This window comes from Pagrus pagrus (assembly GCF_965226575.1).
Source record: "Pagrus pagrus genome assembly, chromosome: 21".
Taxonomy (NCBI): domain Eukaryota; kingdom Metazoa; phylum Chordata; class Actinopteri; order Spariformes; family Sparidae; genus Pagrus; species Pagrus pagrus.
This window is the reverse complement of record NC_140208.1, coordinates 12,001,189-12,017,866: the sequence shown is the minus strand read 5'-3', so window position 1 is coordinate 12,017,866 and position 16,678 is coordinate 12,001,189. Positions and strand designations below refer to the sequence as shown.

The 16,678-nt window shown below is 44.7% G+C and overlaps 1 protein-coding gene across 1 annotated transcript in view; it reads right to left on the bottom strand.

Annotated features, from left to right (window-relative positions):
• The window catches only part of nrg3b (neuregulin 3b), a 215,619-nt gene extending 199,197 nt beyond the window's left edge, over positions 1–16,422 (bottom strand). Inside the window, exon 1 of the mRNA XM_084341552.1 lies at positions 13,736–16,422. Within this exon, the coding sequence (XP_084197678.1) occupies positions 13,736–14,582 (847 nt within the window). The 5' untranslated portion in view covers positions 14,583–16,422. The remainder of the gene's footprint in view (positions 1–13,735) is intronic.
• Positions 16,423–16,678: the final 256 nt, after the last annotated feature.

The window sequence follows — 16,678 nt, the reverse complement described above, 5'->3', positions numbered from 1 at the left end:
GGGAATGGTATTCCAGTTTGGGAGCAGAGTTTAAAAAAATAAGCCACATCTTCAATTTTCTTTCTGTCTCTCAACATCTAACAAAACCCACAGTGGAGGATCAGGCCGATCGTGGACAAACATGAAACCGCACGGGATGCACAGTGCGGGCTGGTCGTCAGCCATTTAAAGCTTTATGTACAATCAAAAGTGCTTTAAAGTTGGGTCCTAATGATACATGGAGCCAGCGTACTTCAAAACACGCTGTGTTGTGTTAAAATGGCTCATCACTCCGTTTCAACTGCCACGATGGGCTCTCTCTGTCTAGCTTTGATCGACTGTCTAGCAGCAGGATGTTGAACCTTCTGAAGCTTCTTAATAGACTGTTGAGGACAGCAGGGGAGTATGTTAGTAAGGCAGCTTCACTGACATAAAATGGCCTCCGTTAGATGTATGTACCAACACAATTCTTTAAAAATAATTCAGAAAGATTTCCAGCTTCCAAGTGTAAACCATTCTTAACATCACCCATTGATTTTATGACCGTATCATCTTTGTTTTTTGAAGCCAGAACTGACCAAATTGAAAGAATACAGATGTAAGACACTTTGCATTAGTTTCACTTGTCAGACCCAGAAGCATCGTCCATAATTTACCTCCACCAAGGATGTTCTGTGTTTACCATGCCCGTTTATTTTCCAGGAGGTTGGTTGGGTTGTTGGTTTGTCAGCGGGATTACACAAAAACTGCTCAACAGATTTCTATGAAACTTGGATGGAGGATGGATCTCTGCCCAAAATAGACCCTGTCAACGTTTGGTGCAGATCCGGATTTAGGGACTGATCTGGGATTTCTCACAATATTCTCCTCCATGCATTATTTCTCAAGGAATAATCCTAAAAAAAAAAAGCAGGCGTATTTAGGAGGCTGGTACATGTGAGTGACTACAAGAGGGAACCGTTGGGCCTTGGCGGATGAATGTGCTCTACTGAGTGCCATAATAGTTTTTTATAAATTCTTCCAACAGAACCAGAACTAAAAAGTTATTGGTGTCTCAAATTAGATTTTCTTTCTTATAAAAGGAAGTCTGAAATGAAAGAGTTGCTTTAGACCTCACTGTCTTGGTTAGATTTTCTAAGGAGTCTTAACATAAGCAGTTTTGACAGAGTCTGGAAGAAAATCTCATTCTCAAAGGATGTGTTTTTAATTTTCAGGATATTATCTGAGACATTGTAAAAATCACGCTTAAAAAATCTAGTGTGAAGACAGCGCAGGGAGGATTTACTCGCAGTTACAACTGAGAAGAAAAGAGTTTTAAGGCAGGAATATGACTTATATCTCTTTTGAAGAAGTTAGTACAATGAGTTGCCATTTCTCTTTGCGAGCATACCTGCTGAGAGAATTTTATTGTTAGATAAATTAGCTAATACTCCCCTTGTGCATTTGAGGAATAACATAATGCCATTATGTTATACTTGACAGATGATTTGGATAATCTATTTGCGATCCCATTTGACATTTACGGTGAGGTGCAAAAAGTGAATGGAAACGATTATGTAAGTTAGTGAGCTGTCACAGGGTAGAAATGACTAGAGGTGTTACATCGATGTAGCTTTAAGGTTCAGTATGTAATGGAGAACTGAAGAAGTTCAGAGAGGCCTCTGTGAAAAAGCATCGCAAGTGATAATAATAATAATGAATTAGTTTGGGTTTCTTGTCATAGTTTCCTTGGGAATTCTTCACAGGAAGCAGTGACAGCAGCTTATATGGGAGGATGAATGATACTCTTATCTATTCCCATACACTCCTAAGATAAGAGCTCTCATTGGCTGGTATTGTCGGCGATGTGAGGTGAATGAAGTAAAGCCCTGAAAGAAGAACTGAGAGCAAAGAGAGAGGCAAGAGGCTGCCTTAAAATAGAGGACAGGAGCACAAGAATAAAAAGAGGAGAAACTAAGTATAGAGACATGAATGATAGTGGGAGGAAGGCGAGAGAGAGAGAGAGAGAGAGAGAGAGAGAGAAAGAAAGAGAGAAAGGTGACCTCCATCTCCACCTCCACCAACACAAGCCACAACAAGCCTCTCCATCTCAACCGGGGCACCATGGCACATTTCCCGTCACTGGGGGTGGCAGCAGGCCACACATTGCAGTGAATCAATCCGACTGCTGCAACCTCCGCAATCCACACTTTCCTGCAGGCTCGTCATGTTCCCAGATGCTATGTGCGAAGCAGGGCTAGTGAGAAATCATGTTCCACATGCTGCGCGTACCTACGTTTGAAGTCGTGACAGTACACATCACGCAGTTTGGATGCAGGGAGGTTACTCTCTCTATTTTCAGGCCAGCGAGGTGAGTGCAAGGTTGAAAGTAACACTGTGGCAGAGAATGGCTGAGACCTTTTGTATATGAACTGTTTAAGGCTGCAACTAGATCGGTAGAGGAGAAAAGAAACCAGAAAATATCTAACATTTAAGAAGCTGCATCAAAGAATTCTGACTACCTGTTAATTGATTATCATAATAGTTGGGGATTAATTTAAAGGAGACGGATCATTGTCATTATCAGGTTCATCATTTTATTTTGGGTTACTTCTAGAATAGCACATCAGCTTTCTCATACCCCCCTCGCCCCCCTCCTGAATACCCAGTCTTCTCTGATTGGTCAGCTCTTATACGCCTGAGTCAGTACCGATAACAACAACATGGCAGCTGCGCTAAATCAATTCTTAGCTGCCAAACTAGCCACTAGGCATAAAACATGGCAAATGTGTGACATGGTGGCGTAGTGTGATGTCACAAAGTCACGGAATTAAAGGCGGGACTGTTGAGGCGTTTCAGGAGCAGTGATTTCTGTAGGATCAATCGTTGCAGCTATGCTACTTTAAGATCTTTTTAAACACACAGCATGTCATTTCTGCAAGTAAGGATGTAGTAAAGACATGGTTTGATGACGTCATTAGGTAGCGTTGGATCATGGGAGTTGTTGTCTTTGTTTATAAAAAATTGCCATTGCCAATGAAAATCAATCTACGTGAATCAGGCAGAAATGTTCATGGATGAGGTCATGTATCAATGTTTTATCCACATTATGCAGTGGCGTACTCAGGATGTTTGAGGTGCAGGGGCGGAAAATAAAAGGGCACCATCAGTGTGCGGTGGGGCATCAACGGTCCCCCTGTGATGTTATGTGTATTCATGCTCACCAGCTTCCATCCTCACTCTCTGATATATCATCTGGTGTTTGACTGGAGGTTATAGCAACAGGCAACCAAATGAAACACAACACTAACTTGAATAAAATTAAGGAAGTCTTCGAGTTTGAGCATTTTTGGAAACATTTGAGATAATGTAAGCACACAACTTAACAAAATATGTAACAGTAGTTGTTTTTGGACAATTCAATGCAGAAATATTACACATTATATCTCAAAAACATCAATAATAATGCGCGTCTTAAAAGCTTACACACAGTGCCCTCCTTTTACAACCCCTCACACAGCTTTTAAAATGTTGTTTTAAAGGATATATGGGCCATAAATATGTTTTTATAATGGTTAATGAAGGCTTTATGCAGCCACTGCAGCTGTAATCCCTCCAAAATGGGACCGTATATCCAACTGAATAGGGAAGAACTCAAGCTCCATAATGCCTAAATCACACATGGCACCCTAGTTGTGTTTCCACTTGCAGTCCCCCTGGAAAAATGGCTGTTATTAGATTCATCACATCCCACCAAAAACCTGCCTCAAGGCCACACACACATGCACCCCCCAGCTCTCATCCCCTTCCTTTCTGCGTTTTTCGTTTGCAAATTGATAACGGAACCAGAGACCCCGCAGGGTCCGTAATTCAATATTGGGATCTAACAGTCTCAGATCAGATATGATGGACTGTAATCCTCTCTGCGCTGCCACAGCCACATGCACTACTATATCTCAGTGCCCCTTGAGCTATCAGCAAGTCACCGTGTCCTGGAATGGATGAATGAGTGAACGAGTGAAAGAATGACTGGGTTTTTGTGGATTAGAAGCAGGCCAATACTTACTACCCGTTCCTAAAATGCAAGAAAAAAAAAAAGCATGGTAGCAGCAGACTTGTGGGTAAGTAGGCATGACAGCGTGTGATTAAAATGAGTGAATTAGTGAGTACTCCCCCAGCACACATACACACACACACACCACTACCACCACTAAACCCTGTCTTTAAAATTGCTCTCTACTCTCCATTTCTCCCAATTTGAAAAGATATAAAGTGAGGGAGTCATGTTCAGAGACAATAATGATCCTACTGTTTACTTTCAATTAGGATTATTTCTTTCCTCGGGCTACGAACACCTTTATTTCTCTGTGGAATCATTAGTAACCATTAACTCTGTGGGGGAAGGGGCCGCGTTTATGGGAAGAGATGAGCAAAAAGAAGTCGAATGCGAATTTAAAGAAATACTGATTATGTTTCCAGGGACCTAATGTTATGAAAAGTCACTTATGACTACTGGTGCCCTTGTCTCCAAACGGCCAACTGTGGAACAGTAAAACCCAATACCATGTGTCTGCCATTAGACCACTGAGTATGGGACATCTCAAGCACTTTATAAAAGGGAAGCCTCATCAATTATTCACACTTCCGGCAACACACATTCCACATGTTTCTCTTCCCATACATTAATATTTCAGCCCACCCCCATGCCCGCTCTCCCTCTCCTTCTCTGTGCCACCTCCCGGTGGACATTTTGTCTACATAAATCACACGGTGACATTAAGAAGCCCTAAGATGGCCTCAGTCAGTACTTGCAGTAGGCAAGCTTCTCTGCCAATCTATGGGTCAAATGACACTCAAAGGCATCAGATACATTTCTCAAGATATCTTTTACTGCAGCAGCACAAATTTTTCCTGGTATAACTGCATATGCACACAGTGCACGGGATGTAATCAGCACCATATTTGTTTTATTAGACAGAACTGGCTGGATAATGAATCATTTATGACCACAAGATCAGGTACATTGTTGGATCTTGTTCTTGTATTGTGGTGAGATTTTTCCTGTCTTTTTTTTTGTACCTTTCGTATCATGACTGTACGGCAGAGTAAACACTGAAGAGCAACAAGAAACTCACACAAAGAGAAAGAGATAAGTCAGGACCTTGTTGTTTTGTTGAGCCAAAGTCCCTCTGGAAGCACTCAGTCCCACTCCTTTTAGCACCCCCGACAAGCTCTGTATGCTTTAGGTTATAAAAAGGTTAAGGGTGGGGTCATGGTCGTGGTTAGGGTCTGCCAAATCAACTAAAGGAGGAGGGATGTGAACATAGCCTGAGAGGAAGTGTTGCCTAAGAGGCTCAACTCGAGGATCAAATGTCTGCTTGTGCGAGGAAGGATCGCACGCAACTAAAGTCCAAGGTTTCCAATCTCGGATGTTGCACTGTAGGCTCTGCTTTGGACCGTTAAGCCAACATGACACAGTTTGGTAGCAGATTCACCTTCGTGTGACCACATGAGACTACTACAGCACTGGTTTTCTTGTTATACAAGGGTTCAGGGCTACAACAAATGATCATTTTCATTCTCAATTACTTTCAATCCTTATTTTCTACATTATTTATTTATTGTTTAATATAGAAAACAGAAGTATAATTTCCAAGAACCAGATGGCATGGTAAGAATGCTTGTTTTCCCGCTAAACCTAATGATAATCAATTTTCTTTCATTTAAATCCTCACTTTAGAAGATGGAACCAGAGACTGATTGCCAATTTTGCCTGAAAAATCACAGAAACAACTTGAATGGCACTCAGCAACCCTCCACCCTCCATCCAAGTTTCGTAAAATCCATTTAGTAGTCTTTGTGAAATCCGGCTGACAAACCAACCAACAGACCAACCAACAGAATAACAAACTAACCAACAGACCAATCAACTAACCAACAGACCAATCAACCGACCAACAGACCAATCAATCAACCGACCAACAAACCAACCAACCAACCAACAAACTAACCAACAGACCAACCAACTAACAAACCAACTAACAACCCAACCAACTAACAAACCACCCAACGGACCAACCAACAGACCAACAAACGGATACATAACCTCTTTGTGGAGGTAAGTAATCAATTATGAAGACAGATGAATTTCCTTTTTGAGCAACTAATGGTTCAGATCTACAGTGGTTACTTACTCCCACCAGAAGTTAGTGTGCTGCATAGCACAGTATTTTATACACACACATGCCTTTGGTGCCTTAAAATGCATGTATAATGTATAATATCATATAATCCACAGATAACCTCTGCTGATTTACACAGACCTTCTGTATAAGATACATCATGCAGACATTGTGGTGACAGGATTGAAGTGAAATACTTGAAAATTCAAATATGGATAATACCTTGAGGGCAATCTGCATAAAAATGAGCGAGATAACAATGGAGCGGGTAGAATGGTGGTTTGAGATATGTGAAATGTCTGGCCGAGGCTCATTCACTCAACTGTGATGAGAATATGCCTTTACCTTGCAGCTGGATTCTTACTTCTGGAGCATGCTCTTATGGTTTTTGACAGTCTTTGCCCCAAATAAATTCTTTTTTTTCCCTCTCTTTTGTATCCAACACACCCCATTTCTGTCCTCCTGCTCTCTCCCCTCTCTCTGTCTCCCTCAGCCATCCTTACTAGGGGCTCTGTCCCTGCCTCTTCCTTATTGATTCTGTGAGGTTCAGTGGGTAGAGCACGGCACCAGCAATGGAAAGGGCATGAGATCAATTCCCACAAAATTTTCAGCATCCACTGGCCTGTCACTCTCGGATAATTTGTCTGCAGGCTCACCCCACTGAATACACTGATGTATTCTGCTTTGTAATTGGCGCTCATCAGTGTCAAGTGTCTCTGCTAGCTAGATGTTCCGGGCAAACACAGCAGAGTGCTGCACGGTTTCTTTCATCTGCATGTGCAAAATATATGCGCATCTTTTACTGCCCGATGAGTCTGCCAATATTATTAGGATAGTTCAAGAAATATGTCCAATTAATTCGTCAAAGCTCTTTGTTTTTGACTGTATATGTATATTTTTGGCACAATGCAACAATAATGGATGCCATATGGTTGACAGTATCACAGGAATTAAATGTACTGTAGCATGCCTGAAGGCACTGTCTTGCTAATGCCTCCTCGAGCGATGCTTATATGAATAATTTCTATTTCTGGTAACATTCATGCAAGCACTCTATGGATACTGAAATAACTCCCCGTTCATTTTAAATAATTAAGCTTCTTTAAAAACCACATAAATGAGGCCACCAGAAACCAGTCACATCTGTATTGCAGTCATGTAAGACAGGTATTTTCGAAGAGCAAAGTCATATTCACTGTGACTGACAGCCCCTGGCACCCTCTCCGCTGCTGAAGAAAAAAGCGTCTTTGAAAGTATTACTCAGTGTGTTAGCATCAAATTGCACCATCGAGCTAATCTTCTGAGGCTTACAGCAAGGTTTGTGTAACTGTAGATCTGCGAGTCACATGTCGAGGCCAAGAGACAGTTTGCGTTAAAATGGCCCTTAATAACTTTAAGGGCCTAAAATGATAGGACCAGGGGCGCGAGAGCTTGCTTTCCAACCAGGAAGGCATTTGTAAATCGGTGCAGCTGCACACACACACACTGTGCAGAGGCAGCCCTGCTTGGGCCAGCCTCAACGAACAAGCAGAGCGTGTCTCAGGAGAGACAGAGGGGCCTCAGAGGCAGCCTGGCAAATCTGAGCCTGACCTCCCTGGAGAGAGAGAGAGAGACAGAGAGAGAGAGAGAGATAGAGGCAAACTGGATTTATATCTTTGTTTTTAATCCCCCTTACACGCTCCACTGGTCCTACAGTAGTACTTTGTGCAGGCTTCATGTATAGTCAGGAAAAAACAAACAAAAAATAACAGGGCTTGCGTGTCAAGAAAAAAACATCCATTTCTGTTCTTTTTTTTTTCTGTGACATCAGGAAAAAAAAAGGTTGCGCTACTGTGTTTTCCTATCCCGGAGAAAAAATCAGCTGAGGGACAATATCTGACTGGCTTTTGACTCCATAAATGTACGATGCTAACCTCTTATTCAGGCTGAAATGCCATTTCGCTACCGCCCCAGTACTCAGTTTGACATTGGCCTCTTGTTAAGCCGCTTTCTGTGTGGGGAGGGAGTTTATTTTGCTCTGACCCAATCGCTGTCACTGAGGGATCCCTCGCTCATCTGCTTGACGTCACTCTAAGACGGCGCCGAATCTGCATTAGCGGTGGCTACAGTAGTCAGCTCTAACGCGCTGATCGAAGTCATTTAAGCCAAATTAATCTGCCCGGATAGAGAAGTGATAACAAAGTCAAGAATTCAGGAACATCTTAAAGCGAGATGTAGGACTGACTATAAGCACTGAATCCTTAAGAAGCATTTTCTTAAGTGCCAAAGGAGCCAGCTGATAAATTAAACCCAGGGGAGGAGCGGCAACAACATCTTTTCATGTATCTTTTCTTTTTTTTTTAAATGCCTTCAGTGCACAGCTGTTCTGATTTAATGGCCGTTGTTTCAGTCTGTTGATTTGCAGAAGCCTTGGTAGCTGCGTCTGGCTCTCGCACAGATGACGCTCTTTCCAAAATGAGTCCCACCTATGAAAGGCGCTGACTGACTGGGTTGATTTGAGCATCGCCAGACCCTTAGAATCGCCTGACAAAAATATCAATGTGGCTGGCGATTCACAAGTCTGGACTCAGGCTAGAGAGATGTGCACGGAATCACAACCACACTTAACTATGGAAGATTTCTTACAACCAAAGAGGAGGGTGGAAAAGGGCCCTGAGCCAACACCGCGTCCCATGGTTTCCCAACAGGCAATCATTGTGCACTGCTCCATTCGCCTGTTATTTCCCTACTTCTGAGCCAATGGGGCTTGTGTGTTGAGAGTGGAGTCGGATATATAATAGCCTCAGATACAAAAAACCCAGATGATAGATTCATGAGTATGAGCGCACACACACACTACATGCTTGTCATTGTGCTCAGAAGTGTGCCAGTTTTTTTTTTTTTTTTTTTTTTTCCTGAGTCGGCCCACATGCTCATGAATGCGAGCCGAGGAGCTAACGTACGAAAAGAAGATAGAAAACACAAAAGCAATGCAAAAATAGATGGGGAATACAATGACACGGAGAGCGGACACAATAACCGCGGGGATAGAGGGAGAAAGAAGAGAAAAAGAAGACAAAGGCGAAGGTAAAATATGTCTTTATCCCCAACAGACGGAGCCCGTCTCTCCTTCAGGACACAAACAGCAGCAGCAAGAGCAATAGAGTGGAGCAGAGGGAAAAAAAGACAATGATTCCGCCTCCTGCATGCAGTGCAGGTTATTTGAAACCCGAGACCGTACAGTATGACTGCATTAGCACACAACTTCAAATTAAATATGAGATCAGTTGGCTGTGGGTAAAGACAAATGCACCTGAAGGCATGTTTTACAGAGCGTTTCATCATCAGCTGAGACACTTTCTGTGTATGATTACACTTAAAATACGCAGCATTGCACAACTCTACATGCTATCACAAGCCACGCTTCAGAAGGCGTCCACGAGTTATCTTCATAAATGGCTGGCGTTTCCCTTAAGAACACTGTGTCACTGCTGTGTATATATATATAACACAGCACGTAAACGCTGTACAAAACTGTTCTGCAGATACAAATAATATTCAGTAAAGAGAATGACTCCATATCTTCACCCATGTTTCAATATTGGATGCATGGCAGGATGACAAAGCCACAAAAACGCTCAGCGTGACCTTGGGTTAACAGAATTGGCGATGACAGTGAACACTTAGCATTCAATTCTTGCCATGCTGTTGTTTGAACTGACTTCATTCAAGAAAATCAAATCATTTACAAACGGAGCGGATGCCATGATGATTTAATAGCCTATTTTATGGGCATACTTAAACCAGTGGATTTACAGCTACAGTTGTTGCCCAGATAAAAAATAAGCTTCTAAACACAGATGTACCAAATGCAACTGGTGAATATAAGCGATATATTTTTATCTAACCAAGTGTTAAATAGCTCTATATTACAACAGGAACCACTGTTGTAGAGTGTTTAATCAGTAGCCCATGTCTCTCCTCCCCTTGCTCATGCAGTAAATGAGGAAATAAACTTTCTGGTATCCCTGCCCACTTAATCCAATCAGGACTCCATGAAGAGGCGGCCCTCTGTGAAATCAAAAGTCTTTTTGTAGGACGAGGAAGACCTCCTGACTATACGAGGATTTCTACTGCTTCTTGATGGGCAAAAAGCAGCTGATTAATTCAGATTTCTGCCACAGATGTTTCAGCCTAAAGTCACCAGTGGCAGCCATTCGCTCATGCACAGATTCTAGGCCATGAGGCTAGACGGTAACTGAGTAAGACCTCAAGCAGTTGAAAGACTTCATATTGTTGAAATGTCAGATGATAAAGATAGATTCGCTGCGTCACAATACCTGAAATATCACACGAGCTGATACCATGATACACAGCAGTCTCTACCGAATGCTTCCCAAAAAAGTCTTTCTGCATTTTTTAACTGCTTTGTAGAATGTACTAATGGCCTTGCTCACTGAGTAATCAGACCCACAGGATCCATTTCTACAAATATGAAGTTTTTTATTACTGACATCCTTAACTTCGACCAGACGTCACCTTGGCTGACAGCCACGGTGACGTTTTTGGCAAACACAAAAGGAGCTGAGAGTTCATGTCTTTCATTAGTTCCCCTGTACTTTAGGTTCAAAGGCTTTGCAGGAAGGTTTTGGCCTGTACTTTTTAAGGTTTGCTTTACATTTGGAAACATAGAGTTTCCTGACGGCAAAAATCTATCCCCTTTGATTTGAAATGTGTGAGCACAGCAGAGATGTGTTTTGGTGCCTGTAAAGCGCCACGTGTTGCCTGACAGATATTTACTAAATAGATGAATAAAATTTCCACAAGTGGGCAGAAATGTCAGCCCACTCTGTGTGATGTCAATATGTAGGCTGGAGACTTATCAACAACATCAGCCTCCACTGAAAAATACTTGCATATGTGAAGGCTTTTATTAATTGGGGGCAGCTTTAGTATGCTTTAGCATTGAAGGCAGTGCCCTTTTATATTGTACAGTACAGACAGATGTGTGCACACAAGGAGGCTGCCCGATTTGGCAGCTTTCCGCTGTTTGGCAGCTCTTTGTCGAGTGACGTAATTGGCTCCGGAGCGGTGGACTATGCTGCAGGAGGAGTCTACGAGCAATTCTGTCTGACCAAACTTGATTTTTGGGCCGATGCCGATGCTGATATTAAAGGAGACCTACTTTGCTTTTCTGTTTTTTTTCCCCCTTTCCTTCAGTGTGTAGTATTGGTTCTTGTGTATGTCAAAGTCTTGAAAGTTAACGAGTCCAATGGGACACCCTTTCTCCCAAAGCAAACACTGCTCCTGAAACAGCTCGTCAGTAGTCCCGCCTTTAATTCCTTAACTTTGTGACATCACACTACATCACCATGTCACACATTTGCACAATGTGTGCCTATATCCTGCTGAAAACACGACAGAGCCGAGCGGAGACAAGGTGAGCAGTGCTGGCTCAGGCGTGTGTGAGCTGACCAATCAGAGCAGACTGGGCATTCGGGGAAGGGGGGACCTTAAAGAGACAGGAGCTAAAACAGTGTTTCAGTATGAGAAAAGTGTTTTGAGCACTAAAGCATGTAAACCTATTCTAGTAGCAGCCCAAAATAAAATTATGAACCTGAAAATGAGCATAATACGATTCCTTTAAGGATTTAAAAAACCTGGTATTGATATTTTTTTTTCTGCATTATAATCTTTATAGAAAACATGTCATGTTAGCACATATCAGAAAACATATACGCCGATACCAATGTATCTGTGATAGGCCAATATCGACCTATATTATCAGCCACCCGTTATAACAGTCAGACTCAGATCTCTACATTTCTGCTGCCATTGGAATCCATTGTTGCTGGGTGAATTTGAGCCGACCACAGCCAATGTTCTCCCTCAGTTGGAAGTTATTTTCTGCACAGCTGAGTACGAATGGTTTAATATCCAATGTCCAACCTCCTTTGCTGAAAATATTTGTGCCTTGAGGTAAAGAAGAAGAAAATTGTGTCACTTGATCACCGTTTGCCTGTGGAATCGATGCCAGTGACGCGCCGAACTGACAAACGAGAGGATCTGTGTAGTCAACCGGAACTGCTGTCCACACATATGACTAATACCAGAAATGTGGAAAAACAGAAGGTATCGGTTTTCATATTGATGTTTTTGTCATTGTCCTCGTGAGCACTTTGCTGAAAAACACAACAACAGGAAAACAGCTATTAAATAATCCCCTCCCATGGTAAAACCATTTAGCTGATGGTTGTTCCATGACATGTTGATCACAGAACTTGTTTGTCGCTGGATCCTTTGCATCGGAACAACAATGGGAATAAGGTGAATCTGCAATTAAATATGGATGATTATGAGCCAAAAGGGGGTTTAAAATCAAAGCCGCCAATTAAATCCCATGTTCCAACAGAATTTGATATAAAATAGAGCCCGGAGTTTGAGAAAAAAGGAAAATATTCCACACAGTCCGTACTCATGATTACCCTTGCATCCTGCCCCACCCACGTCTGCAAAAAGATACCTTGTGATGTTAAAAACATGCCCCTTGTGGAATGAATAATCAGGAAGTCTTCTTTCTTTACACAATGCTAAATATGCAAAATTCACAGCTCCCCTGCTTTATAGCCTCTATCTCCCTCAAGCCTTTCCCTCACTTAGCCCACTCCATCTGCCATCTCTCTCACACAGCTTCTCTTCCCGGCTCCCACTCTCCATTCTCCTGCTTTGTTGTGCTTCCTGCATTCTTTTCCGTCCTTTGCCTCCCTTTCCAGTTTTTATGTTGTTTTGCAAAGTATTTTTTCCCTCTTTCCCTCCATTGCCTCTCTCATCTGTATCCACTTGTCCCCTGCAACCTCATTCTCATCCCCGTATCCATCTATTTTCCCCTCTGAGCCTGTTTCTCTCTCAGCATCATCCCCGCAGTGTGAAAGCAGTACCTGCGACACTCTGCTCCCAGTATCCTCTCATCTAAATGAGATGTGTGGCCTTGCTATATCTGATTCCTCTAGACAGGAGGTGAGAGCTAACCTTTCTCCCACTTCGACACCTCACCAGCTCCTGTTATTTGTTTTCATAACACAAATATGCTGTCCTTAGTCACAGGACATATCACAAAGCTTTAACATCCCAACTCGAGCAGACAAAACAAATTCTGCCAGACGGGGCCCTGCCTTTAGTGGTACTTAAACCAGTGTGCGGAGGAAAAAAAAACTCCTCCGGAGGTAAGATTCATATCGGATTAATGCACAAGTAAAAGATAAAGACGAGAGGGGTGAAAATACGGAGAATATCCCCTGATATCTGTCTGTGCTAATGAATACGATTAATGTTAAGCTGCTGGAGTATCCACTTTCCATGTGGATATAAAAGGAAATAATTTATATTCTCAGACCATGAGTCATATCAAATCATATCAGACAAAAGAGGGTTTTTTTCCAATTTTTTTTTTTACCCATGGATACAGTTATATGTGATAACTGGCAGCTACTGTATAGTGCCATACCATTAGGCCCAGAAAAGAGCTCTTGTGAAACACTCATCTCAAGCTCCACAGATACCCTCGTACAACCGCACTTACTCACACAACTCTATACACCCAAAAAAAGGGAACTTACGTGTTCGGAAGCGGTGGTGTGGGCGTGTGGCCGGGCCCTTTCCTGGGCGCCCGTGATTCCAGCGTGACGTGGGCTTGACCGGGGCTGCCGGCTGGGAGGTGGTTGGCTGCACCTTAGCAGTGGTCTTCACAGTAGCTGTAGTTGTGGTGGGTGCTGTAGTGGTGATGGTAGCAGAGGTCTGCCCCGGCTTTGAGTTAGAGGCTCCGTTGCGTCCATTACTGGGGCTGCTCCCTTTTCTAACTGTGCTGCGAGGGGTGACCTCCTTACCACCGGGTGGTGGGGTGAGTCGGGTGGCGCGAGTGGTTGAAGTAGTAACCACTGTCCCGCCGCTAATGCGGGTGCCGACACGGTTGTGAAGGTGCGGGGCCCGGTTGCCATCCCCGTTGGCAGTGCTGCCATTGGCTGAGTGATTTGCTGGCGGCCCCGATCGAGTTCTTGGCGCTGGGGCCGTACCATCCGCGGCTAGCGGCGTGGTAGTCGACACCATCGCCGTGGTAGAGGCAGCTGAAGTCGTGGTGGCGGTGGGAATGTCGGGCCCCTTGGGCATGGCACTGGGTTTAGAGAGAAATATAGGGTCCTGTCCAATGCTACCTTTAGGATCCACCAGATCTGTGGGGACATAGTCTTGGACGGATCCTACCACAATCCATTTCAGCAGCATGAGACTGAGTCCCAGTCCAACAAAGCCCATTACCAGGGGCACGGCACACAGCCACGTCTGCTGGCGAGGCCACACGGCGCAGGGGCCGCAGCGGAGGGGGCCCGGGGCTCGGGGAGACGCTTGCTCAGCCCCTGGCTCCTCCAGCGTCATGGCCGCTAGAGTGCTTGCACCGGAGCGCTCGCTCATCCTGCCGGAGATGTTCGTCTCTTGGGGTGTCGAAGGGGGTCAAACAGGTGGCCAAATGTTACAAGGGCGAATACGAGGAAGGGGGTGTGGTGCAGGAGAAATGCTGGGCATCTTAAGCAACTAACCACACAATGCCTATATCCTCCCTATACATATAAATATATATATATATAAACACCTACATGCACAAACCTAAACCATGAACTTATGCACGACAAGCACAGGCAGACACAATCACACACAGTCACGTACGACTAATTAAAAGCTGGCACAGCACTCAAATGCATACACAAGCAATATAACCTACACTCCCTCTGGCGGACAACAAACCAAACACACACGCACACACAACGAGCGAGCGCGCACACACACACAACACACACACACAAAGGCTATGCACAAGAGAGAAACACACACACACGCGCACTTCCACACGAGCACACAGGTTATGGACAGGTGAGAGAGCGAAGCGAGGGGGCGCCTCACTGTAGTTCAGCGCTAACGAAGCGATGATAAATCCCAGGATGCTTCACTCCTCCCTTGTTAAAAAAAAGCCGACGGTTGGAGAGAAAAAAAATGGATAAAAAAAAAAAAAAGCAGGAGAAGAAGATGAAGAAGAAGAAGAAGAAGAAGAAGAAGAAGGGGGAAGGATATCGATCCGCTTCAGACCGGAGCTGTAAATCCATGTGCGTGCGTGTGTGTGCGTGCGTAGATCAACAACCCAGGCTCCGGCGGCACCCTGCTCCACTCTCAATTGGTTGATTATCGGCCGCATAGGGTCCTTAAAACGCAAAACCACGGATTGTTCCTTTAATCCGTTATTCTTTTTAAAGGTGTCACCTGAGTCCGTTTGACCTTCTCGGAGAGCTTCCTCCCTCCTCTCCCTCTCTCTGTCAGGTGTCTTTGTCAAGTTTTCCCTCTCTGATGGCTCCTCAGTTCTCCATGCCCCCTGGCCACCCTTTTTTTTTTTTATTTCTTCTTCTTTATTCTTAAATATCGGTCCGCTCCAGCTGCAGGTAATCCAGTCGGTGTGTGTGTGTGAGAGAGAGACAGACCGAAACTGAAGCGAGGCAGGGCGGGAAGTGGGATCGGTGGGGTTTGAGCTCCACCGGTGAGACGGTGTGGGGTAAAATCCAAAACTGATCCGGGTCCACCACCCCCACTCTACTCTGATTTTTGGTGACAGCCGCGCGTCTCCACAGCTGTCCGCCCGCAGCTGACGATAGATCCGAGGAGGAGGAGGAAGAAGAAGAAGAAGAAGAAGAAGATAAAAGAAGAATCCTCCACGATGCGTTTACCTCCGCTGCATTCCCACAGTGGTGCAAGCAGCAGAGGAGAAGGGAGATGGAGAGAGGATGGAGGCAGGCAGGCAGGCAGGCAGGGAGGGAGGGGGCTGCTGCTGCTGCTGCTGCTGCTGCTCTGAAAAAATGATGCGGCGGCTGTTCTTGGAGGCTGCAGACTAGGGAGAGACAGAGAGGGAGAGAGAGGATGGAGGGAGGGAGGGGGGAGCAGGGGAGCTTGCTCAATCCGCGGTGAGTGATGTGGGTTTCACGGCTCCTAACCCATCCGGCGCTCTCCTCCGGTTCACCGCCGTCCCCAATACTCCAAAGTGACGACTAGTGAGCGCCCCATCTCTCTCCCTCTCTCTCTCTCTCTGCTGAACCCCCCCACTCCTACGGGTGTAGGTGCGCGCTGACTCCCCTCATCAGCACCCCCCAAAAAAAGAAACAGAAAAGATTGTGGTGGGCAGAAAAATGTAGGTAGAGGGAAAACAAGAGAGAGAGAGCAGAGAGAGAAAAGAGATGCGTGTTGGCTGAGCTCTGCAGCAGATGCAGATAGGAGGCAGAGGGAGGAGGCGGCGCGCAACAGCAGCGCGCACACACGCACACACACGGAGAGGAGAGGCGATGCCACAGACACACCCCAGGGAGCGGTGAGATGGAGGGAGGGAGAGGATGAGAGGAGGGAGGGAGGGAGAGAGGCGCCACCCCGGTGTCTTCCAGCAGCGGCACACAAGAGCAAAACAAACCAAACACCTGGCTCATAATTTATGGGCGAGTTAGAGCACTACTTCAACTCGATACTTCCATGGGCAG